The 24,990-nt window shown below is 36.1% G+C and overlaps 12 protein-coding genes and 1 non-coding gene across 13 annotated transcripts; 7 read left to right on the forward strand and 6 right to left on the reverse strand.

Moving 5' to 3' along the window:
- Positions 1-66: 66 nt before the first annotated feature.
- Positions 67-2,187, reverse strand: HYPBUDRAFT_104505 (uncharacterized protein; the record flags this gene model as incomplete). The annotated part of the gene is made up of 1 exon (XM_020218350.1): positions 67-2,187. The coding sequence occupies one exon, from the start codon at positions 2,185-2,187 to the stop codon at positions 67-69; it is 2,121 nt and encodes a 706-aa protein (XP_020078218.1).
- A 913-nt stretch (positions 2,188-3,100) lies between these two features.
- On the reverse strand, positions 3,101-4,407 carry HYPBUDRAFT_147661 (uncharacterized protein; the record flags this gene model as incomplete). Its single annotated transcript, XM_020220069.1, has 2 exons — positions 3,101-4,245; positions 4,392-4,407. The coding sequence occupies 2 exons, from the start codon at positions 4,405-4,407 to the stop codon at positions 3,101-3,103; spliced, it is 1,161 nt and encodes a 386-aa protein (XP_020078219.1).
- An 809-nt stretch (positions 4,408-5,216) lies between these two features.
- On the forward strand, positions 5,217-8,230 carry HYPBUDRAFT_152320 (uncharacterized protein). Its single transcript, XM_020220956.1, has one exon. It carries the CDS (start codon positions 5,545-5,547, stop codon positions 8,122-8,124), a length of 2,580 nt encoding a protein of 859 aa, XP_020078220.1. The 5' UTR covers positions 5,217-5,544; the 3' UTR covers positions 8,125-8,230.
- Positions 8,231-8,519: 289 nt separating this feature from the next.
- SEC26 (coatomer subunit beta) lies at positions 8,520-11,372 on the forward strand (the record flags this gene model as incomplete). The annotated part of the gene is made up of 1 exon (XM_020218332.1): positions 8,520-11,372. One exon carries the CDS (start codon positions 8,520-8,522, stop codon positions 11,370-11,372), a length of 2,853 nt encoding a protein of 950 aa, XP_020078221.1.
- Positions 11,373-11,498: 126 nt separating this feature from the next.
- HYPBUDRAFT_5201 (uncharacterized protein) lies at positions 11,499-12,329 on the reverse strand (the record flags this gene model as incomplete). The annotated part of the gene is made up of 1 exon (XM_020223488.1): positions 11,499-12,329. One exon carries the CDS (start codon positions 12,327-12,329, stop codon positions 11,499-11,501), a length of 831 nt encoding a protein of 276 aa, XP_020078222.1.
- Positions 12,330-12,581: 252 nt separating this feature from the next.
- On the forward strand, positions 12,582-13,049 carry NHP2 (snoRNA-binding protein; the record flags this gene model as incomplete). The annotated part of the gene is made up of 1 exon (XM_020218440.1): positions 12,582-13,049. The coding sequence occupies one exon, from the start codon at positions 12,582-12,584 to the stop codon at positions 13,047-13,049; it is 468 nt and encodes a 155-aa protein (XP_020078223.1).
- Positions 13,050-14,665: 1,616 nt separating this feature from the next.
- HYPBUDRAFT_t51 lies at positions 14,666-14,739 on the forward strand. The gene has a single exon. It is a non-coding gene; the product is annotated as a tRNA-Asn (tRNA).
- Positions 14,740-14,917: 178 nt separating this feature from the next.
- On the reverse strand, positions 14,918-16,222 carry CRH11 (transglycosylase; the record flags this gene model as incomplete). Its single annotated transcript, XM_020222174.1, has 1 exon — positions 14,918-16,222. The coding sequence occupies one exon, from the start codon at positions 16,220-16,222 to the stop codon at positions 14,918-14,920; it is 1,305 nt and encodes a 434-aa protein (XP_020078224.1).
- A 1,166-nt stretch (positions 16,223-17,388) lies between these two features.
- On the forward strand, positions 17,389-19,588 carry HYPBUDRAFT_152321 (uncharacterized protein). The gene has a single exon (XM_020220957.1). It carries the CDS (start codon positions 17,829-17,831, stop codon positions 19,239-19,241), a length of 1,413 nt encoding a protein of 470 aa, XP_020078225.1. The 5' UTR covers positions 17,389-17,828; the 3' UTR covers positions 19,242-19,588.
- A 298-nt stretch (positions 19,589-19,886) lies between these two features.
- Positions 19,887-20,552, forward strand: HYPBUDRAFT_104733 (uncharacterized protein; the record flags this gene model as incomplete). Its single annotated transcript, XM_020218372.1, has 2 exons — positions 19,887-20,088; positions 20,128-20,552. 2 exons carry the CDS (start codon positions 19,887-19,889, stop codon positions 20,550-20,552), a joined length of 627 nt encoding a protein of 208 aa, XP_020078226.1.
- A 64-nt stretch (positions 20,553-20,616) lies between these two features.
- HYPBUDRAFT_194719 (uncharacterized protein) lies at positions 20,617-22,002 on the forward strand. The gene has a single exon (XM_020222968.1). It carries the CDS (start codon positions 20,850-20,852, stop codon positions 21,957-21,959), a length of 1,110 nt encoding a protein of 369 aa, XP_020078227.1. The 5' UTR covers positions 20,617-20,849; the 3' UTR covers positions 21,960-22,002.
- A 10-nt stretch (positions 22,003-22,012) lies between these two features.
- On the reverse strand, positions 22,013-24,199 carry ABP1 (Abp1p). Its single transcript, XM_020220958.1, has one exon. It carries the CDS (start codon positions 24,100-24,102, stop codon positions 22,123-22,125), a length of 1,980 nt encoding a protein of 659 aa, XP_020078228.1. The 5' UTR covers positions 24,103-24,199; the 3' UTR covers positions 22,013-22,122.
- A 355-nt stretch (positions 24,200-24,554) lies between these two features.
- Positions 24,555-24,869, reverse strand: HYPBUDRAFT_105679 (uncharacterized protein; the record flags this gene model as incomplete). The annotated part of the gene is made up of 1 exon (XM_020218429.1): positions 24,555-24,869. One exon carries the CDS (start codon positions 24,867-24,869, stop codon positions 24,555-24,557), a length of 315 nt encoding a protein of 104 aa, XP_020078229.1.
- Between the last annotated feature and the right edge of the window lie 121 nt (positions 24,870-24,990).

A 24,990-nucleotide genomic window follows, 5' to 3' on the forward strand; every position in this document is an offset into this window, starting at 1 on the left:
AAAAAAAAAAAAAAAAAAAAAATTTTAGAGTTTATTAATTAGTTATATATGCTTCTTTGATGTAGATTAATGTTTCGGATTTGACTTTAAAAAATCTATTAGGGATTCTCTCCCTTTTGCTTCAATAAGTTTTTTGATTTTCAATAAGTCGTCAATCTCCTCCAGTGAAATGGAATCCTTAACATCTTTATTTTCTGTGTATGGAGTTGAACCCTCGCTCTCTAGAGCTATTTTAACAAGCTCATCAAAATCAATTTTGTTGGAAGGATGATGTACTATGGGACTTTGTTTTAATTGCGAAAGGCCATCAACAAGCTCTAATTCATCTGAGTTTGATTCCAAACGGCTTCTATTTTCGTAATCGCTAATTTCTTCCATAATAGTTGCCTTTTTAGTACGGACAGTTTCTGGATTAGTGTTACGTAATTCTTTTGACTTGGCCATAAAACTCAAAATAATAGATTCTTCGGGTACTCGATAAACAAACCCTTTATTCGTCACCCCTGTGTCTTGTGATTTATCAGTGATTACTAGTAATTTCGAGAGGTTATTGGATGCCTTCGCTACAACCTTATCATCAGAATTTGTTGTTGAATCAAAGTATGCCGGAAGCTTAAAGTTGGGATGAATATCAAAATTGGAATCATCCATGGATTCTCTTTGATCCTCAGCTTTAAAGGAAGACTCACTATTTCTAATGAAACTTTCATGCTCAAACTGAGCATAATCTTGAAATGAAGGGACTGCACCATCCTTGAAATAAGGCTGGTCATTATATTTTATGAAAAGATTATTCATAGATGCTATTTGTAAAAAATGATTGTGAAGGGAAACCTCAACCACACTACTATCCTTAAAGTTTCTTTTATTGAAAAGTGATGTAGGTAATAAATTATCAACATGATTCGGGCATTTCCATTTGCTACCTAACGTCTTGGTGGAGCACATAATGTTATCAAGACAGTCTAAATGCCAAATTAATGGACAATAGTCACAATGGATAAGAAAACGTTTGTTCAAACCCGAATCACCACATTTATGGCAAAGAAATGGTCTTCCTTTGGAATCGTATAAAGATTCAATCTCAAGATCGTCATCTTTATTACAGCCAGAAATTTGAGATCCGTTTGCCTTGCTATATGATATTTCTGGTTTCATCAGGTCATCTTTGTAATGATTAAAAGAATCAGAGGACACATTGTGAAAAGTTGAATCCCTAAATTTCCTTGGTAAACAAAATTCAATCGGATTTCTGCCCTGAGTATCATTCAATAAAGGCCCAAAAAGGCCAATGAAATTCCAGTTTTCTTTTGGTTGATTGTTCTGTTTTAAATCACACTCTCTACAATGCCAATTATCTTCAGGGCAGTCTTCAAGAGGAGGTTCACAACATGTAAAGTGGAAAGATTTTGGACATGAATCACAACAAATGAAGACACCTGAACCACCACACGTATTACAAAAATCTTCATTTTCTTCAGCCGGATCACCTTCCGAATGGGTATCTTGCTCATTTACGTTTCTGTTAATAGGAGCAAGATTTGTATTATTTGGTTTTTTAGGCGAGATAACCTTAACTTTGTTTGAGGTAGTCGCAGTAGCTTTAGATGATGTTTGATTTGACTTAATTTTCTTCGGAGTACGGATAATGAGCTTCAACCCTTCTGTCTTTTTACCTGGTTTTTTCTTAGGAAGTCCAGGTTCTCTGATTTCACTGACTGAAGATATGTCTTCCGATTTTGATGTTTTAAGATTTCGTTTGTAATCATGTTCAACCCCGTCAATAGAGGTAATGTCATCTGGTGGAGTAACGGACGAATTACGTGAATTATTATAACTTGCAGATCTCGACTTTTTGTTAATTCCGTTACCATTAATTTTTTTGTTCAGTGGCCATAGTGATTCTTTTTTGATTTTGGCAGTTGGGAAGGATTCCAACGGAAGACCAGTATATATAGGCTGAGGTGCTGCTAATTCGGGTTCCTCAAATGATTTCACACCACCACTTTGCAAAGTTCCAAGGCCCTTCAACCTTGTCTTTCTTGAAGGGGTTTCTATTATATGAGGACTCTTTTTTAATTGAAGCCCATTATTGCTGAAGTCAACTGTTTTTTCGGATAGTCGAGAAGATTTTCTAGAAGGCTGGGAAGGAAGTGCGGGAGTTGATGGCAGCTTACGCTTTTTCATGTTATTAGTGGGTTCTTTATTAGGACTAGAATCGTTGGAACGTCTAGCTTGGCCATTCAACATTGAAAGAATATCACGGCCGTCTTTATCGGGTGAGGTTTGCAAAGAATAACGAGAAGGTGTGTTTACTTTTGAATTCGAAGGTTTCTTCGCTCTCGCTTTATTTGGTGACCCTGATACATCAACTTCAACCAGCAGGAGGGTCTCTATGTCATTATCTGTAGGATTCAGTTTGGGAGTAGAAGACCCAGACAGGCGCGCTATGGATGACGAAGCTGACCTCGACCGGCGACTTGACCTAGCGGTGGGGGGTTCGGGTTGCGTGAAAGAGGAAGACATATTTTGCCAACAATTAGTTTCAAATCACTTTTTAACAGTCCTTTTAAAAGGGTAGTTAGAATAAATTTCAGATAAATGAAGCGACCACGGCCATGAATTCGCTAGTAAGTGGAAGGCAAGTTGAACCTGCTAAGTCGTAATATTTTCTTTAGAGATATCGTTTAGCTAAAGCTATGTTTCTTGGAAGTGAATAATAGAAACCAGGGATTCGAGACTTGGAAAATAGCAGCTTAATGTAACACTGTTAATGCAGATCAACCTTAGCAGCAAACAGGGAACTCAAAATTAGGACTTATATGGCTTATAAAGTATTTTGATATTGCTGTTGATAGTTTGAAATATATATATATATATTTTTTTTTTTTCTCTAATTTTTCGTCGTGCTTTGTATGTACTTTTTTTTTGAATTTTTTTCTTTGTGGGTTAACACAAATTTGCTACAAATGTTTCGAGATTCCTGTTGTCGGTTGATCTTTATGGCTACAGTGGTAAGTTTTGAGTTATGAAGATGATTGTTTTAAAATTTGGGTGGTTAAAAAAGTCAATTTAAGTGAGTAATAGACTTGAACGAGACTTAATTAGCAGAACCAGCTTCAGCAGCAGCAGCAGCTTTCTTAGCCTTCTTCTTTTTAGCAGCATTAGATTCAGCTTTCAAAGGTTGAGTAAGTAAGGTGTTAATTTCTTCATCCTTGATAGATTTTTCAGTTTTATATAAATCTTGATTGAAAGAAGGATCGGTGAATTTAAGAACACCATTTTTAGTTATAGCGAAAGTAGTAAAGAATTGAGCAACGTATTCACCTTGTTTGTCAGCCATGACATCGTAAGGAAGGATGACTTGGTGGTTAACACATTCGATCAAACCAACACGAGCTTTTCTTGGTTCATCACATTTTTTAATATTCATTGGGAAAAGACCAGAGGATTTTGATTTAAATTCACCTAAAACTTGATGAGAAGATTTTAATTTTAAAGCATAATTATTACCGGTAAGTTTGAATAGAGAAGTGTTGAAGTTAGCCTTTTTCACTTTTCCTTCTTCAGAAGTAGAAATCAAGATATCTAAACCATAAACTTCATTTTCTTCAAATCTAAAAGTATCCATTTGATTTTTATTTTCTTTAGTTGGATTTAAAATGATTTCTTTTGGACCGTACAAGACATTTTTTTCCTGATTATGGGTTAACATACTTTCTAAAGCGGTAGTTTCGTAAAATTTGGCAACTTTATCAACAATGTTGGTAACGTCCCAATTTCTGTTACCAGGTTTAAAAGTTCTTAAAGCTGCTTCTGAAGCATACCATGCAGAAGTGATCAAATCAGCCTTTCTACCACTTGTGACTTCTTCACCAATGATGAAAGTTTCACCAATTATAGATGGGTAACCATCAATTTGAGCACCCAACATAACGTTAACAACATCACCATTTTGTAAGGTAATATTGGCCTCATCTTCCTGATTAACTGGAGATAAATGGGCAGGAATGTTATTAGGATTGATACATGTTGGGAAAGCAATACCTTTGCTGATCTTCGAAGTCTTTTTTGAATTATAAATCTTAGATAATTCTTCTTCTAAGAGTTTATCACCTAAGTTACAAAGATCCCAAGTAGTAGATTGATCTTTGGCAGCCTTTCTCACTTCAGCTAAAACACGGTTAGCAATGTCACCTGCAGTCTTATATTTGGTAACAACATCAGTGTTAGCAACTGTAATATCTGGGGTTTTATTAGTGTTTGATTGAACTAAAATTAACCTCTGTTAGTAAAATGCAAAATTTAGCCTCCTTCCCATGTCCACAGGAATATATAAAAAGGAATGCCAGAACTCAAGACATCCATTTCCTCCAATTGAGATCACATACCTGCGTTATTAGACATATTTATTAATTTTGATAACTTTCAAGTAAAAAGGTCAATTGGATCTAAAAGAAGCTTAATACAAAAAAAATTTTATATAGTGTAGAGGTTCAAACTGACAAGTTGGTGACATTTTTTGGTTGCTTGATGAGGATGTTTGGGTGTTTCCTCTCACTTCCCCATGGTTGGACCGACAGGGTGGTACGGTCTGGAACCAACTGGAGCCCATGGCCCCAGATTAGTGCCATTTCAACGACATTCTAGTGGCCAGAGCAAATAGACGAATGTCTTGATGGGCAGTCTCATCTGTTTCCGGCCAACTCTTTTTCCGGTGGTTCGGTCTGCGCCAATAAAGTTGCTTAAGTTGGTCCACGTCAAAAACGACGACAGCCTTACAACCCAATTTACAAATTGGTTTACTATGGTTTATGTTCGCTGTCTGTAGGATTTACGTATAGCATCCGTTCCCTAGGGTATTCCGACGGTTGTAGTCATCAATCATTGGCTCTGTAGATAATCCATTCAAAAGACAAAGAACATGAAAAATCGGAAATTTTAAGTTAAAGATGAAAAAAAAAGTGAAAAAAAAAAAAAAAAAAAAAAAAAAAAAAAAATTTAGAGTTTTTATATTCAAAGACCGGGGCAAACACCGTCTTGTTGATATCTAACTTACAATTGAAAGTCTTGAGCATTCGGAGTGTTTTCATTTGCAAGCAGTTGTACTTTAATTACTTGTTTGTTAACCGTTTCGTTCGTTAACTAATTTTGTATTTTTTTTTTGCCTAGATCAAAGAGAAAAAAAAAGCTAACTGCACCTAGGTGACGTTCATTTCAGATCTTATATCTGTTTTAATCAGTCAACCAATTACTACCTATCTAATCACATTTATTCATACGCTGTTGTTGACGTGCAGTGTACTGGTTCATATAATCTCCTAGTGAAATTGTGATAGCAAAACCTAATCGTGGTTGACCAAGTGTCGAACTTTTTTTCTCTTATTGTTATTGTTAATAATCAGTAATTAGGTCCATTCGTTTAATTATTCAGTCTGTTTATTAGGTTTTTTTAGCTTTATGGCACATTGAATATCATTTTTAAGGATAGTCAAAATAAAAGGATATACACCTGTCTTGTTCAATCAGTAATACTCCCAATAAATGTCGTTGGACAAGGAAAGAGAAAGGGAAAAACGCCCTTCAAAGCTTTTTGGAACAAGAATATCCTCTATATTCAGTTCACATGGGAACTCCAGTCAAGAACACCTTAATCCCCAGAGACAAGCACACCAATCGTCGCAATCTGCTAATGACGGTTCTAATCGATCGATAAAGCTGAAGAATTCAAGTAACTCTTTGAAACCATTGTCACGAGGACCATTTTCCAATTATCTTCATAATCGTTCTAATGCATCAATTGATCTGAAATCGAGCTCGTTTGTTTTCGACTCAAGATCCCATAGTTCCACTAATCTCAATCAACATAATCATAATAATTCTTCCAGAGTTGGTTCTAATGATATCAATAAACAAGTGAATCCAGCCCAAATAAATATTAATGTTACTTCACCATCCACTTCTTTACAAGGGCCATCAAATGATACCATCAAGAATCAAGCCTCGCCGGATTCCCTTCATGAAATGCCTAAATCTCCAAGAAGAAAACCTCCTCCTCCAATGTTGGATGAACCAAATAGAAATGCAAGACAGGAATTGGAAAAATTGCCTTCTTTAAGTAGATTGAATCAACCTTCTTTGCCGGCTTCAAATAAAGCGGTCCACGATGATTTGAATGATATAATTGGTACTTTGGAACTGGAAATTGGCTCAATGATGAATAGAAATAGTATTCACAAAGATCAACTTTCGGTTAATGATTCTCCTCAAAAACAAAAGCCAAAAGACGAAACTTCCCCATTACCTGAACCACAATCGTTTCTATTTGACTCCCCTACTAAATCAATTGATTTTAATACTAATACTGCGGACCCAGTTCGTATAACTAGATCTCAAGGAAACACCCAACTTTCTGATTATAATACTACCGATGAATCAGATATAGAATCCTTAATTCAACCACCCATTCTCCCTCATGGTCTTGATAAAAATGACACTCGCCTGAGTGATGGCTCTTACACAGGGGTTCCTTATCCAATTGATTCCCCAGTGGTTCCTTCTCCTATAAGTCAAAATTTCAATCCAGATATTACCTTTGATGATCTCAATCATCCTAATTTCAGCCAACAGTCCGATCTTGGTAGAAATAATAGTATTTCAAGTGATGCAAGTAGTAATATAGCTCCTCCTGAATCTCCAATCAATTATTATATATCTGGGTCTAATAATTCAAATCCTAATGGTTTCTCGGAAGTCCTAGGACAACCTCCGGGACCATTGACCGTTGGTCAGAAATTACTGCTGAGCTCTAAATCATCAATATATTCACCAAATCAAACAGATCTTGGCTTCACTCAAAATATTTCTAATACTAAGAAATTAAATAATATCCAAAATAATGATTCCACTGTCAATTCGCTTCCGGGCCAAGTAATCCAAACAGTTAAAAGTAATAGCTCAATCAGTTCCCGTCCAGTTCCTGCAAGTATTGGACTGCCCTCCTCTGCAACGATTGTAAGAGGTGGTTCATTAGCTACTAATGCTACATCTAGCACTGGAGCAACTTACCCTACCAATGCAAGCTCTTCTGGTCGAGTTCCTTTAAAGCAAATTGATACCTCACTGACTTTTGATTCATTCCCCCGCAGTATTTCTACATCAAGTCGTCTTTCCGGCGGTCAAAATCATAGTTCTAATCATGGACTGTTCAGTCATCGAAAATCCAGCTCAATTAGCTCGTTATTCAGCTCTAACTCCTCTAAAAATGTCAATTTAGCTGCTTTGAAGAAAACTTTAAACTTACAGCCTGGTGAAGGTGAACGTTCTAATTATGTTTTGACTCTTCGTCGAAGTCTGGGTACAGCACTTAATGAGACCGGTCCTGGTAAGTGGAAATTACCTACCGGTATTCAACCGATTGATAAGAATGCAACTACATACGTAGGATCTAATGGAAGATATATGAGATTAGGACAAGCACATACTCAAGGTCGCGCAAAGAAAGTGAGTGGTGTTGAATTAAAGCATGGTCATTTGCAACCTCGTTTGCTTGCCACTGAGGTTAATGATTTGGGAGAAAATGGAATGGGTTCTCGTCCTAAGGCTCCAACTTCAAGATCTTCACTTACTAACTCGATAGGTGGAAGTAACAGTGTTAGTAATTCAAATGGGATTAATGGGTTCAAGTCTTCAAGTTCCAGTATCATTGGAGGAAATACAAGTGCATCCCTCTCCCGTAATAGCTCTCTTGCTCGTACTGCAACTATGGGGTCTGTAGCCACAGGGAATGAAAGTGTTACAACGGGTCGTGAATCATCAGCATCAACTAACTTCAGCTCATCTAAAAGAACTAATTCTATTTCATCTTCCTCAAGCGGCAGCTTATCTGACTCTAATCTTGAAATTGGAGGTTATTATCAACATCCAGGCTACAGGTATGATGATGACAATGATCTCAATGTTGATCAAGATGCTGCAGATCTTGATTCGATTGGCCCAACCGATAAATATGGCAATGGTGCTTCTAATGGCGACAATACAGTGGTGGTCAATGACTATGATGATTACGATGATAAGCCAAGGTTGGTACTTGCCAATCCCGACTATTCAAGTGATAGTAATTGATGGAAATCCTAGCGTATTAAGATCGACAATAAATTTACTTCTTTTCTTCGCATATATATATATATATTTATCACTAATCTTCTTAATGACCTTTTTTAATATCTACCTCTTCTTTCAATTTCATATTAATGTTTATATCCTTAGGATTTGTAGGCTGCAAATGGGTTTGAAGACATGAATGATCACGTGTAGCGGAGTGTCCGTACCAATATGGTTCCTTTGAAATTTTTCAGATCGCACTATCAAATTTGTTTGGGTCGAAAAAGAAAATCAACACGTCGAGTGCTTTCTCAATAGCCTTGATAAAAACAATTCAGTTCCAAACCCAGACTTATCTCAAACAAGATTATCAATTGTTGGAAATTTCGGCAACGTATTAGAGTGATCATTAATAAATGTCTGACATTGGATATACCTTGATCTACGAGCCGAACACGGCCAGTAAGACCTCCATAAGTGAGTTCAGATCATTATTAGAGAAAGGGAAAGATGAAGTCAAAATTGATGCTATGAAAAGAATTTTAATCACCATTCTCAATGGTGATCCTTTACCTGACTTATTGATGCACATCATCAGATTTGTTATGCCATCTAAAAATAAAGAATTGAAAAAATTGTTGTATTTTTACTGGGAAGTTTGTCCTAAATTAGATGACCATGGAAAAATGAGACAAGAAATGATTCTTGTTTGTAATGCTATTCAACATGATTTGCAGCATCCAAATGAGTATATTAGAGGTAATACTTTGAGATTTTTATGTAAATTAAAAGAACCAGATTTGTTGGAAACTTTAGTTCCAAATGTTCGTCAATGTCTCGACCATCGTCATGCTTACGTTAGAAAAAATGCCGTCTTTGCCCTTTATTCTATCTACAAAGTTTCTGATCATTTGGTTCCAGATGCAGATGAATTGATTTACAGATTCTTATATGATGAGACTGATTCTGTTTGTAAAAGAAATGCTTTTGTTTGCTTAAGTGACTTGAACAGAGTTGCAGCTTTACAATATATTCAAGATAATGTGGCTCTTATTGAAACCTTGGATCCTTTGTTACAATTGGCGTTTATCGAGTTTATCAGGAAAGATTCTGTTACTCATCCTAATTTGAAACAACAATATGCTCAATTGATCACTGAAATCATTGAAAGTTCATCAAATGTTGTTATTTATGAAGCAGCTATTACTTTGACTGTTTTATCCTCAAGTTCTCAATCAATCTTGTTGGCTGGTAACAAGTTTGTCGAATTAGCCACCAAGGAAGCTGATAATAATGTGAAAATTATTACATTGGAGAGAATTGATGACCTTCATAAGCAACACCCGGGTATATTACAAGATTTATCCTTGGAAATCTTGAGGGTTTTAACTACTCAAGATTTAGACGTTCGTAAAAAAGCCTTGGATGTTACTTTACAGTTTATTACTAGTAGAAATGTTGAGGATGTTGTCAAATTATTGAAAAAAGAATTACAAAGAACTTCTACAATTAATGAAGATAAAAATTCTGAATATAGACAATTATTGATTAATGCTATTCATCAATTAGCTATCAAATTCGTCGAGGTTGCAGCTAACGTAATTGACTTATTATTAGAATCTATTACTGACTTGAATACATCTGCCGCTTACGATGTTATCACTTTCGTTAAGGAAGTTGTTGAAAAATTCCCAGATTTAAGACAACCAATTTTGTCCCGTTTAATTCAAACTCTTCCATCTATCAAAAGTGGTAAAGTATTCCGTGGCTCCTTATGGATTATTGGTGAATATTCCTTAGAGGAAAAATTAGTTCAAGATGCATGGAAATTTATTAGATCTAGCATTGGTGAGGTCCCAATTTTAACTAGTGAAAAAAGGGCTTTGGAAAATAAAAAGGATGCTTCTGGTGAAAGCGATGATTTACATGACTCTAAGAATGTTAAGAAGGGTCCTGTGGTTTTACCAGATGGAACTTACGCTACTGAAAATGCTTTTACCGCAGAGGTTTCTACTGAAAATGATGACGATGATTCTTTCACAATCCGTAAGCTTGTATTAGCCGGTGATTTTTACTTAGGTTCTGTTTTGGCTTCTACCTTAGTTAAGCTTGTTTTAAGATTACATCGTATTAAAACCCAAGAAAAGATTCTCAATGCTTTGAAAGCAGAAGCATTGTTAATTATGGTTTCCATTTTACGCGTTGGTGAATCGTCGTTTGTTAGCAAGAAAATTGATGAGGATTCTGCTGATAGGATTTTCAGTTGTATCAAATTTTTAACTAATGATGAAGATGTTGAATTGATTGAAAGTGGTTTCTTAGATGATACTAAAGATGCATTCAAAGCACAAATTGAAACTGAAGAAAGCAATAAAGCAAGAGCAGAAGCTAAAGATTTCCATGACAATGCTGAACAAGTTGACGATTCCATAGTTTTCAGGCAATTTGATAAAGACGGTTCTGGTCTGGGCAAAGCAGCTGTCGATGATGTTACTTTAGCTGCCGGAAGTGACTTGAAGAAAGAAGATTTATCATCCAAATTAAAGAGAATCTTACAATTGACTGGTTTTTCAGACCCTATATATGCTGAAGCCTTTGTTAAGGTTCATCAATACGATGTTGTGTTGGACGTTTTATTGGTAAATCAAACAACCAATACTTTGCGTAACTTATCCGTTGAATTTGCTACATTGGGTGATTTGAAAGTTGTTGATAAACCTGCCACAGCCAACATTGGTCCACATGGATTCTATAAAATTCAAACTACTATCAAAGTTACTTCAGCGGATACTGGTGTTATCTTTGGTAATATCGTTTATGATGGTCAGCATTCAGATGAATCAACTATTGTTATACTAAACGATGTTCATGTTGACATCATGGATTATATTAAACCAGCCACTTGTACCGAAAGCTCGTTCCGTAAGATGTGGAATGAATTCGAATGGGAAAACAAGATAACTATTAAATCACAAATGGATTCTTTGAAAGAATACCTTGACGAGCTCATGAAAGGTACAAACATGAACTGTTTAACGCCTGGGGCCATTATTGGTGAAGAATGTCAATTTTTATCTGCAAACTTATATTCTCGCTCATCATTTGGAGAAGATGCATTGGCCAATTTATGTATTGAAAAACAAACGAATGGCCCTATCATCGGTCATGTTAGAATTAGATCTAAGGGTCAAGGTTTGGCTTTGTCTTTGGGTGATAGAGTTGCTTCTATCTCTCGTAAAACAAAGAAGGCACCAGTCACTAAAGTTTAAATTCTTCATTTAAAGTCCTATTAACTAGAGAAAGTATCTACTCAACTTACTGTACTTCTTAAAAATAAAAATAATTTTTAGTTCGTATTATGTCATAAAATATGTATTATACATTGTAAAATGCTCTTAGGATGTAGAAAATGATTCAGGATAAACATATCTCAAAGCCTTTTTTGCCTGTGTCTGGAAATTTTGCTTTCTGTCTTCCGGTTGTTTATATAAGCCTGAAGCATTCTGATCTAGACTTACTGTATGTACATCCTTTAAATCATTTATGTAGTCATGATCACTCTCTTTGGTATTTTCCTGAAGATGTACGAGAAAATTGAATATTGAATTGAAATCTGACTTCACCAGTATTACGTGAAATGACTCTAATCCGCTAAAGCCATGCGCAACATCAAAATTATATATTCCACTTGACTGGAGTGCAAGACTTAGTTTATCCAGTTGAGTTAGAAAATATGCAGAATAATTACCTGATTTCAACGTATACAAGTCACTATTGATAACATTATTCAACTTACTGTTTAGTACAAAGGTTATGTATAAAGCTGCTTTTGAGACTGACTCTATGTCTCCGTAAACAGTTATAAGCTTATCAGCAATATTATATGATTCTCTTGATATTATCAAGTCGCTAATCTGAAAGGATTCCCTGAGTTCATCAAGATACTTTTGGAAATTTTCCTCGAAATAGTTTGCCTCGATCTCAGCAACAATCATAGATATATTGCTATTTCTTTTACTGACCTCCGGTTTGTTCTTTGCATTGAACCTCTTGATACTATTCAATACTTTTGAATCTTCAACCTGATTTTCGTAAGTAACAGGATTGACATTCTCTATAGAAAGAAAGTGCTTATTGGGAACTCCGTAAGACAGGTTCTCATGATAAACTCTTTTCCTCGGATAATTAGAGGGCCTGTAGCTTGACCATGAGTTGTGATATGACATTTGAACGATATTTCTGCTTAAACCTTACAATTGGAAACATTTAGTCCTTGTTTTGGCTCTACCCTCCATCTTTGATACCATCAGATTGAGGGCGTGTTAATTGGCAAATTATTGTCTTTTCCTGAGATTTTTTTTTTTTTTTCTCTGAGCCAGGCATCGCTTCCTTACAGAATTGAAATTTTTTTTCTCTATACATTAGTTCGATCATCAAGAATATTTCCATTCCATCTCTATTTGAAATATAGATTAAAAATGGCTAAGAAAGAAAAAGTTAGCAAGACTGAAGAGGTCGGCGAAGATAACTATGAAAAAAGAATGTCTGCTGTTTTACCATTTGCTCATCCTTTAGCTCCTAAAAAATTAAACAAGAAAGTTTTAAAAACCGTTAAAAAGGCCTCTAAAGCTAAACATGTCAAAAGAGGTGTTAAAGAAGTTGTCAAAGCTTTAAGAAAAGGTGAAAAGGGTTTGGTTATCATTGCTGGTGATATTTCACCACCTGATGTTGTTTCCCATCTTCCAGTCTTATGTGAAGATTCATCAGTTCCATATGTTTTCATTCCATCTAAAGAAGATTTGGGTTCCGCAGGTGCTACTAAGAGACCAACATCTTGCGTTTTTGTTGTTCCAGGTGGTGGAAAATCAAAGAAGAATGCTGATAAGACCGATGAATATAGAGAAGGTTTCGATGAAGTTGTTAAGGAAGTTGGTTCTTTAGAATAATTCCTCCAACCAGTTTTACTATCCACTCACTCTGCATAACATGCAAGCTAATTCTGAGTAAATCCCCAGAGTCATTACTCTATTTGCTCTAATGAAGGCAACCTGTATTTTAAGTTTAGCAACAAACATTTAACGTTCAACAATTCTCATTTACTTCATTTTTTTCTTTTCACATTAGCTTCTTTTCTAAGTTCTTCTTTTTTTTTTTACCTCTATTATATTTCCATCCCCTTGGGTGTCGTTTTCGCGTTAAAGCTGGCTCTCATGTATATATATTAGATCAAAATTTATTAATATAAGTTACGAAATACAAAATCTGTTACAAAATTGTTTAAGTTGGTAATTTTGAGTGGCCACTGATCTTTAAGTTTACTTCTTCTGTACCTAAGGCCGGTGCCGCGTAGTTTCACATTACCTTGTAACTTCGGTAGATCATCTCCAGAAGCTGTCTCTTGACATTTAAAAATATTGCTGATAGAATTGATACATATTCTCAAGTAATTAATTTTACCGAATTTGCAACTAAATTTGAGAAATCCTGGTGAATTACCCAGTAAATTTACACAATTTTTTATAGCACTCCAAAAATAACTGATAACAAGATGGCCCTAGTGTTTAGTATTTATCTGTCTGTTCTTATCGTTTCGGTTTCAATCATATATAGATTGTTGGGTAAAATTAGTCGGTATTATTTTATTGTAATTAGAGTCTTTCTTTTTTTGAACTTTATTCACAAAAAAATTCAGTTTCAAATATTCAATGACTTAACTCAAGATAATAAAACTTTTGAAGAAAATTTAGTCATGGAGTCACAATATTATAATGGGTTAGTGCTAAGTGCATTCTTGAAATAATTCTCTCGGAATAGAGAAAATACTTTTGTTTTACCTCGCTAAAAATGTGCCCAACCACCCAAAACAAAGAAATAGTTGATTGATATGTTTTCTCACGACTCAGGTAATACAATAGGGTAAGAAAAAGCTCGATTTTTTTTTTTTACTATTGAATGTATTAAATATATTAAATGTTTATTTACTGAAGTAATCTTAAGTCGTATTATGTAGATATTAGATATAAGATTTGTTAATTTTTGGAACGTGATGGCTCTTGTTGGATAAACCAGCAGCAAGATGAGGCCATCCTAAGAATCTAAAGCAGAGGCCCAGACGGCCAATGCAGGTAATCTAAGAACGGAAAGAAGTTCTGGCAATATGAGTAGCAGGCATTTTTTATTTGTATTTGTATTTGTATTTGTATAGCTTTTTTTTGACTTATAAGAATATATATTTAATAGTTATTTACTAATATATACCTAGAGTGGGAAAGACTATGTTTAGACAAGAAAACCCATGTTGAATTAAGTGATGTGATAGAAATAGTTGGTGCTGGTTGAGTTGAGTTCCCAGAGGAACTACTTAGTTTAATTTATAGATTGAGTGCCGAAATATAATAAGATACCAATTTTTTCGCAGCCTTTCTGCGTAACGCAGGAAGTCTTTCTGACTCCTGCTTCTGCGATAGTCGAAAGTCCTGAAACGCTTTTTTTTACCTTCGAATTTTTAGCCTTGCAAAAGTGCACTGGTATTAAAAACCACAAAAAATATTTTTCAACAAGCGACTTCGTGGCCAAGTTGGCTAAGGCGTGAGACTGTTAATCTCAAGATCGAGAGTTCGAGCCTCTCCGAGGTCGTTTATTTTTTTTGCAGCTTCTTCAAGCCCCTTCAATGAATACTTACGAATATTGGCAATGGATGCTTAGACTTTTTGGTGGGCTCCAATACATTTCTAATAATCTAAATCCCTCGAAACTACAATTTAAAAAAGTTGAAACTAATATACATTGAAGATTAAAATAAAGCAAAAGAGATTTAGAAAACAAAGTTAGCCAAAAGAATTATTAAACCCATAAAGGGAACACCATTTTTATTAGAGCCATTGTCAGACAGACTATAGTCTCCAGAGGCACCACTACCATGATGAGAGGTGAAGCTTGTTTTATGTCCAATCATTCCATTTGTATAACTATAACTATAAGAAAAGGATGCTTGTTCGTTGGAGTCAATCAGCGAGGTAATATAAGAATCACCATCTTCTGTCCACAACCCATTATTATAAGATTTTGAAGTTGGAGAAGAACCAGTATTATCAGTTGTGCCCGCGATTTCAGTTGTAACCGTCACGTAATTACCAGCATTATCAGTAACTCTTGTTGTGACAGTTTGAGTAATTGTTGTGGGTTGATATTTTGTAGTGGTAGCGGCGTTCTTAGTTGTAGGAGTGGAATCTTCACTATCACCAGTATCTGAAACAGTGAAAGTGGTTCCTACTTTTTTTTCTAATTTGAAATAATCTTTTTTGGCTTGGGAATGACGACCATAAATCTCACCGTTTTTAGCTTTTATACTTTCCATTTTACCCAGTTTATCATCATATGAATACTCATCACCAGTGGAGTAATCACATACAATGATTGATCTTATGTACATATTGAATGGAGCATCATCGTAATCAGTTAGGCCACCGGCCCATTTTATAGTACCCTCAGGGTTAGATTTATCACCACCAGCCCATAATCCCATCATAATATACATAGGCAGTTGGGGATAACCTTGTTTTGCATTAGGCAATAAAGCTCTAACCACTTTACCATCAATGGCCCAAACCAAACCATTTTTAGTCCAATCTAAAGTATAAGTGTGAAAGTTTTCCAAAGGATTCGAACCAGTCGAATGATATTCACCTCTGTTAAAAGTGCTAGTGTCACCTTTGGAAAAATAGTTTGATGCAAATTGGTATCCATTACCACCAAATAATTCAATATCTATTTCATCTAAATCATCACTCTGAAGATAAAAAGAAGAAATTATTCCATTTCCTACTGCAGCTTTCATAACGACTTCGATTCTACCAAACATTATATAAAAATCTGATTTCAAAGTTGGATTATCTCCTTTGTTTTTCAAGCTTAATTTTAAACCGTCATCAGTATATGAAACCCCACCTGAGCTAATTTCTTTAAAATAGTCCGACTTTGAGTGGAACTTATCACTTATAGACTTACCAAGCGCGGGATCCGCCGGACAGTTTGATTCCTTGAGTGGGTTACAAGTAGCAGTACATTGAGTTAGCTGGAGATAAAATGATGCTATTAGTATATATGCAAAAATGTTCATTTAAATGCAAATTATTAATCTTTTTCGTTATTTGATTGAAAAATTACCAAAATTTATTGGATGTGATTCATGTTTTATAATCAAAAGATACTCCAATGGAGGCGATATAAGACTTCTAAAATTAACCAAGTGTGCTGCTTCTTTGACGAATCAAGCAGGATATTGAATACCCAACCGATCCGTGATAGAGGAGTATCGAACTACATACCTAAGGGCAATCTGTCATTGTAAGCTCGCTGAAGGAGAAGTTGGCTAGACAAAGTACTCTTTGGTGAAGATTCGAGATTAAAACAATATAACTACTTTGTCTTATGCATAAAGGAAGCTCAATCACACGCTAATGATAGTACTTGAAGGGACGGAAATACGAAACACAAAGCACGGAAAGATGAACAAGATAATGAAACTAAACGGATCAAACCATCGATAAATCAAAAAATGAAATTAAGCATAATTGAAATGCACAACGTGAAATGAAAGGGCTGGCTAAATTGGTTGAAAAAAAGAGATTGGAGGTCGCAAAATTGCGAAAATCGTTTTGCGATCAAGAATGCTGGCTGTTGCAACTCAAAAGGGAAAGTATTCCAACTTGAGGGTATCCAATGCGTATAGCTTGTAATTGAGTACTTGCAACCTGACGGCTTCAAGAAAAAGGTATTTCAATAAACCATCAAGAAAGCATTATGACCGTATTGTGAAGAATGGATTGATGCACACCGAAATTACCCTCATTATTGCTGGGAGAGAAACATGGGCCCACCGTGTGCCATCTAGCCCACTGAATGTTGAAAAATTATTTTGAAAGCGTATGGGCCAGTGAAAATGTTGAAATATCAAATCAGCCAGACGTCTTGACAACTCCAGGAATGTGATATGTCACCGCTTATCTACTTTCAGCAGGTTCAGCCCACGGCCAGGCACCTGCTCACTCTGAGTACCATTAACACAGCACCATACGTATAAGCAAACCTATAGCCAACCCATTAATATACCATTCAATCACCCCAAGTCCCGGTAAATGGGCTTTTGCAGCAGGCTTAAAGTAACGTAGTGCGCCAACCATACCACCCAACTCTTATATAATCATTACATAATCATTACATAATCATTACCTAAGCATTACATAATCAGAAAGTAGAGACCAAATGACACAAAAGGGGAAGGGCAAAAAGATAGCCATTACATAAGCGGAGTGTTTTTGAGAAAACTTTTAGTATGGGGAGATGGAAAGATCAGCCACTTTAATTAAGGGAAACCAAAAGATAAAAGAAAAAACTGTGACTTGAAATTAATCAAAGCTTTTTGAAACAACAACTCCATAAACACAACAACTCCATAAACACAACAACTCCATAAACACAGCAGCTTTCTAGACTACAGCAGATACACCAACTCATAACAAGCCAGATAATAATAGAGATATCGTCATAAAAGCAGGCTGTATTTACTTTCCCTAGACTGTTTTTCTAAAAGAGATCTTTTCGTATTTTCATCGTTTGCGTTTTTGATTGTCATTAAGTTCCCTCTTATATATTTGCATAGGGAGGCTTACAGTAGTAGAAGAGTTCATCATATATTCCAGTTTTTCAAACTTGTGCATGAGATGATGCATTTGCTAGCGTATACATTATGGTTTTCGATAACGGTATTGAAGACCCAAGCAACCCCATTACCAATATATTCTTTGATAGATGATGATCCAACTGAAGAAGGGCCCAAGAATCCCAATTTGAATCAGCCTTATCCCCCAAGATCATCAAATGGGATAAGTGAGCGAGCCAGTTTTTTCATTGGATTTGGAGTTACCACAATATTAACGATTATTATTGGTTTATGTTTGATATTCATTTATAGAACTCGAATTAGATTAAGTGAGGATGAGTTAGCAAGAGAAGAAGAAAATCAAGCATATATGGAATTAAATCTGGAAGAACAAGAACTATTTTTCCAAAGCAAAGATTACTTAATAAATAACCCATACTTAAGAGATGAATTGACTTTTTCACAAAATTTAAGTATTCAGGAAAAGGGAATTAAAGCATGGGAATTCATTAAAGATTCGATGCTAACTAATAACGATGTCATGATTCTTAATAAAACAGAAATCAATTTTTTCAAAAAATTTGAATGTTCAGTAACTACCAATTTACCAATACCCATGCAAAACGACGTTTATTATTTTGAAAGTAAAATCTATTCATTACCAGATGACACTAATACCTTAATATCTATTGGATTAGGAATTAAACCGTATCCTTGGTTTAGATTACCCGGTAGACATCATCATTCAATAAGTTATGATAGTAATGGGTATAGAAGATTCAACCAACCTTTCAAGTTTGAAACTGACCCCCCTTTCCCCAAGCTCATTGAAGGTGATGTTATTGGAGTTGGTTACAGAGTTAGAAGTGGAACGGTTTTTTTCACAAGAAATGGTAAAAAGGTTAGTGAACTGAAATTAGGAGGTCATATCAAGAATTTTAAAATCCCAAATCATGGCCAAATATATCCAATCATTGGTGCTAATAACTTATGTTCAATCCATGTTAATCTAGGTCAAATGGGTTATGTTTTCATCGAAGGGAACGTTAAAAAATGGGGGTTTGCTCCTTTAGAAGGTAATGGGCCAGCACCTCCAGCCTATAATAAGTTTAATTCCGATATTTTATTAGAACGACTGGAAATCGATGATGAAAATAACGATCTACTGGAAAGAGAAGATGACTTCCCCCCTAATTTTTGGGAAATTCATCCACTGGACTCAAATAATGATGAATACGATGATGATAACGATAGCAGTGGTCTATTAGCTCATGATAAATTTAGTTATAATGCCTATAGCGAAGTTAACTCCAATGATGAACGAATTACTCTCAATAGTTTATTGCCTCCAAATAAACCCCCTTCCTATAATAGTGAAGAAGAAGACGAACCTCATCTTGGACCTTCAGAAGAAGCACAAGAATCAAATTCGCATTCCAATGATTCAAACTCTACCGACAGCACTATCCAATTTTGAATTCAAAACGTACATTTACTGTTTGTGAATTGATTGCGATACTTGTCCGTTGCCCCTTTTGTACTTTTCTTCTTTCTCTTTCAATTCTACCCGGGTTCTTTTCAACTTTTTGTATAATTCATTTCACTTCTACTAATTCGTATTAAACACTACTTGTACATTCGCGTGGCCCTTCATTTGTAGTTACCCTCTAAGAGGAAAATGGTAGTTTTTTCGGAACCCATTACCCCACAAAGACTATATACCACCATTGGACAGCTTTAACTCTGCATACGTCAAGAAGATCAAACAAAACAAAGACATCATCAACCCATCAAGCATGCATTGAGAAACACGAGTAGCGTTGGAGTTGAAAAATGGGCCCCCGGGCCGTCTTGTAAGGCATTTTACCAGAATCCCCACTATTCTGCTCAGTTTTTGCCCTTTAACCCCCAGAAATAAATAGTATATATATCAAACCAATTCTTATCACAGACCAATAGTTTTCTCTTAAAGCATCATTTTTCTATTCCTTCAAATTCAAATTGCCCTTCACTGATTCTTATTTGGCTGCAAGATCCTTATCTCGATCGTAAAATTAGATTAGTTTTAGCATTTCGCTTGCGATAATTCTTCAGTTGCATTATTAATATTTTTATTATTACAATGATTCAAAGATACACCTGCGTCCCAACATCGGAATACGATGTCGCTATTGTTACCAACGGTACTATCGAACAAATCGAGTCTAAATTGATTGAAATCAACGAGAAAACTAATAATGAAATTCCTCTCCATTCAAATTTTACGTACCTTGATAATTTCAAAGAGTTATTGGATTTCTTAAAGCAACACACTACTAAGAATAGTAAGTTAGTCTCAAATGATTCAAATAATCACCATCCAGATATTGACGAAATTAAATTCAAAGGGAAAGTTGTGTTTATGTTTTTCAACGGAGTTGAATTCATTCAAGATATTTTGTCTGACTTGATTGACTACTCAATTCAAGTTGCAAATAACTCAAATCATCAAAATTTATCAAATGCTTATTTTTACTTTGATTCAACTATTTCTTTCACTTCAAATACCACCCCAACCGACCTACTTAACGACGCTAATCTCTTCAACACCATGGTCACCATTGCTAATGATATCTTGAAGAAAATTAACTTTATGGTGGATAGAATTCGAGGCATCTTTATTGACGACATCCAATTGGCTGGCGAAAAAGTCTACCCACTACACTGTATAATGCGTAACTTTCCAAATGTGGAGAGAATCGAACTCACTAGCTTTAGTTCGTTATTAATGAATGATATGATTGTTTAGCTTTACTTCTTTTGGTTTATTTGATATTTGGCATTTCGATTTAAACTGTAGCCATGTAACTTCCAATTTGGGTTGCCGGTCAGCGGTATGGGTTTTTCTCCCGTTTGGCTCCAAAATTTGCAATCGTTTTGGTGCTAGCGGGTAATTTCCTCTTCTTTGCGCGGGCGCTACTACCGTTTTAGTCGGTCTTCTTATCAAAGCCAACTGCAAAAATCGCTTGAGGACGGAATATGGCATTATAAAAGATTCATCCCATGTTCTTTAACAAGGGTCTGTCTTGAATTATCTTCTTCAACAATGCAAGAACTAACTAAACAACTCGGTCTAATAGCCTTGATTGGCTTGGGGATCTTTATTGGATTGAAAATCATTGAGTCAAAACTTAAAAATAGTAAGATTCCTTTCGAAAACAAGGGTGGAAAGACTCTAGTTACTCCAGTTCCAGCAGAATTTAATTGGAAGGAAGCAACTCCAATTGCGTATCGACCTTATGTTGGTAAGAAAAACTTTAAGGTTCAAATGGGAATTCAGAACATAGCTGACCAGTTCCAGAATTGGTTATTAATTGAAGACACTTATCTTGACAGAGTAGTTGAGCGTAAAGAGATAATCAAAAACCATGGTGATAAAACCCTCTATTGCGAAGATGACAATCCCCGTGTTGCCCTTGCTGTTAGAGAGGGTTATAATACAATCATGGACTTTATGTGTTCACGTTATCCGCAGATTTTCACTATCAGCCCTTTAGATGATTCCAAAATATATAACACTATCAATGGCGAAACCTTCCCAAGATACGCTTCTGACATTGCCCCAAGAACGTTGTTGAAACACATTACTGAAAACCTCGAAGAAGATTTCTTATTTCTCTTGAAAAATAACCCTGATGATCACGATGAAGAGTATATTGAAAAAGCGGGCATTTTTGCTCACCCTCTGGGATTTGACCCTTCGAAAGGGTTCAATAAACCAATTTCATCTATCCATGGACCGGTTCCCGATTATCAAAGCAGATTGAAATTGGGAATGCATCGATTCTTCAATAGATTAGAACCAAAAGACTTATGGATGAGAGTTAACTGGTCAATTCAAATGCATCCGAACCTCTTTTCTTTGAAAGAAAATCACGGTAGACCAGAAGAAGTTAAGCCTCCTTTGTCAATGGAGGAAGTTGATTGGGATCACTCCTCTTTCACTAGGTCTGAAAGACAAATTTTCTCCAGATTGCCAAACTCAAGAGCAATCATTTTCCTGGTTAGAACATATTTGACTCCTATGTATCAAATAAAAAGTGAAGGTTTGGGTAAAGATTTGGCCTTTGCCATAGATAATCTACCTGAAAATTTGGCCTTCTATAAAAATAGACACTACTGGGGTACGGCTGTTAAAGATTACCTCCAGTCTTAGTGAGTTTATCTTTTCGCTTACTTCTCTATCTTATAAAATCTATTAATATAAATCATACATTGAAGAATTTGTTTTTTTTTTTGTCTAAATAAAAATAAAAGCAAGAAAAGTATATATTTTTCTACATCGAGATGATGTAGCGGCCAGAGATAAAATTGTCTGCTTAATTGTTCAATTTGACGTAGTTTGCTGGGAATAAACCAATTTCCCCAGATTTGGAGTGTTTACCAGACCACCAATCCTCATCAACAAACTCGATATCGATGATTATATCACCTTCTGCAAATCCAATTTCGTTGTCTTCATCTTTTTCATAATCATATTCGGCAATTGCTTGTGGTCCAGATTGACCAGAAGATTCAGTTGGTGCAGAAGATGGTGCAGGAGGAGCAGCAGCACTAGTATTAGAAGTAGTCGATTCTCCTTTTTGTAATGAAACGTAAGAAGCAGGGAATAAACCGACCTCTCCAGAAGCAGAATGCTTACCGGACCACCAATCTTCGTCAACAAATTCGATATCAATGATCAAGTCACCTTCTGCAAATCCAATTTCATTATCTTCATCTTTTTCATAGTCGTATTCTGCAATTGCAGTTTCACCGGTTTTTTCTGGTGCAGCAGTAGATCTAGAAGGTAACGAAGGAGCGGCTGGTGCTGGGATCGGTTCGTCTTCGTCTTCTTCTTCGTCTTCTTCTTCTGGCTCTGCTGGAGCAGCAGGAACTTGTCTAACTGGAGGAGGGGGTAAGTTACGGGTTGGTAATGAAGGAGCAGCTGGTGTCTTTTCTTCCTCTTCCTCTTCTTCCTCTTCATGCTCTTGTGCAGGTGGTGAAGCAGGAACTTGTCTTACAGGAGGAGGAGGCAAGTTACGAGCAGGTAACGAAGGAGTAGGGGCAGGAGCAGGTTCTTCTTCTTCTTCTTCTTCTTCTTCTTCTTCTTCCTCTTCTTTATCAACATTCAATTTGTTGAATTTTTCAGCTAATTCGTTACTTCCAGACGTAGTAGGCTTAACTGGTTCATCTTCCGACTCAACTGTTTTATATTGGCCTCTCTTTTCAGCCCAAAGTTGAGCAGGACTCTTACCACCCAGATTGGCAAAATTTCTGGAAGCACCACCAACAACATCTTTTTTAGAAGAGTTTTGATTGCCAAAGTTTGGTTTAGCACCAAAAGCTGGTGCACCAGATGACTCAGAGTTAGCAGCAGCAGTGAAACGAGATGCAACTGAATTGTTTACTTTGGGCTTTGGTAATGAAGTCAATCTACCATCAGACCCTCCAATTGAGGAAGGAGAGTCATTGGACTTATAATTCTTCATTCTATCAGCCATAGATTTTGGTTCGGAGTCTACTTCTGGTTCGGGCTTTGAAACAGGTTCATCTTTGGGGATAGAAGGTTTTGCTTTCGAGGAAACGGTATCGGATTTTTGTTTTCTTAATTCGTTGATATCAACTTTAGTTGGTTTGTAAGCCGAAGGAACATTTTCCAATGGTTTTTGAGTCAAGTCTCTTTCCTCGATTTCCTTTTCACCACCCCATTCATCGTCATCATCTTGGGAAGGTTTTGAATTCGATCCAAGACCAAAAGGTTTTGGAACAATTGGTTTCCCGGTAGATTTTGGAATGAATGAAGGCTTTGAAGCAGAAGCACTCAGCTGTTTAGATTGTATTGGTTTGACAGGAGCAGGTTTTTTACTAAATGTTGCCCCACCAGCAGTTTGAATAGAGTATCTGGCACCCAGGGCAGCACCGACTCTTTGTAAGAAATCATCAACGTCCAAGTCGTCTTGATCCCTAGCAGTAATCTGGATATGATATCCACTCAATACTTTCGATACTTCAGCGAAATTAGAAGCAAATGATAAACGAGATTTAGAAGGAGCATTATCAGGACACCAACCTAATGATAATATTTTGGAAACATCGGAACCAGGAACAGTAACCCTGCATAAACCAAATTGAATCTTCCCATCATCGAAGTTCTCCACAAACTCTTCTAAAGAACCATCTCCGGTTTCAGTAACTTCCAAAGCACCGTTTTTATCAACTGAATACACAACGTATGTCGTTGATGGTTCACCTCTTACAATCTTGTCATATGCACCTTGAACAGACCTTGAGTTGGTAAATAAATCGATTTTCTCCATGATTTCACCTCAATCCTTATAATATATTCGATCAATTGATATTGTTAACCGATGAAGTTGTTGGAAAAGCAAGCTTCTTTTGATTTAAGCAGTTTGTTCAAAAGGAATTTCAATGCGAATATACGAAATGTGTTTTTCTCTTCCGTGCGTTTGCCTCGCTGTTATTCTGTAGTAGTCACTGAAAAATGACCATTCTTATTATCAGAGGTATACCTTCTGGCGACTGTTGAGTTGGTCAATTGGCTCATTGAACGCCTCATTCGTGCTATTTGTAAGTGGTTCAAAAATTAGTAGAGATTACTACAACAAGGTTTAGGAAATCATCGATTTAAGCCATTTTGGGCCAAATCATCGACGTTAATCCATTGCTTCGAGTCACCGACACTTTGATTCAAGCCATTCCATTAAAACTATTTAACTAATATACATATCCCACTACGGTTTGGGCAAGTCTATTTAACTAGAGCATAAACCATACACCACATCATGACGTATCCCGCAACATTTCCAACCAAACTCGAAATGAAAATATCTTGCAAAGGGCTACCGAAAAACCTAGATGGTTCACTCCGACAGCATATTACGAAAAAGGCAGCATTGGATATGCTTAACCCAACCACATAGAATAAAAAACCGTATAATGATTCCAAGGTTAGCACCCCAGCACCTACCCCCAAGGCCAACGACATCACATCGTGGATATGCTGAAGCTTCTTCTTGTTGGATTCGATACTGGGCAAGTAGTATATGACTTCACTTTCACTCATCGTTCACTCCACAATTGTATCTAGACTCCAGCCTTGGTCAATAAAGAAACTGCGGTTATCAGCAGTGGAAGTAACTCCATTCGAAATATTCTGCCGGAGGATGATGATGGACCCGTACCTC

Source organism: Hyphopichia burtonii, assembly GCF_001661395.1.
Source record: "Hyphopichia burtonii NRRL Y-1933 unplaced genomic scaffold HYPBUscaffold_2, whole genome shotgun sequence".
Classification (NCBI taxonomy): Eukaryota; Fungi; Ascomycota; class Pichiomycetes; order Serinales; family Debaryomycetaceae; genus Hyphopichia; species Hyphopichia burtonii.

What these genes read in the sequence shown, in the direction of transcription:
- HYPBUDRAFT_152320 (XM_020220956.1), top strand. Translation starts at nt 5,545, where the DNA reads ATGTCGTTGGACAAGGAAAGAGAAAGGGAAAAACGCCCTTCAAAGCTT.
- HYPBUDRAFT_152321 (XM_020220957.1), top strand. Translation starts at nt 17,829, where the DNA reads ATGCATTTGCTAGCGTATACATTATGGTTTTCGATAACGGTATTGAAG.
- HYPBUDRAFT_194719 (XM_020222968.1), top strand. Translation starts at nt 20,850, where the DNA reads ATGCAAGAACTAACTAAACAACTCGGTCTAATAGCCTTGATTGGCTTG.
- ABP1 (XM_020220958.1), bottom strand. Translation starts at nt 24,102, where the DNA reads ATGGAGAAAATCGATTTATTTACCAACTCAAGGTCTGTTCAAGGTGCA.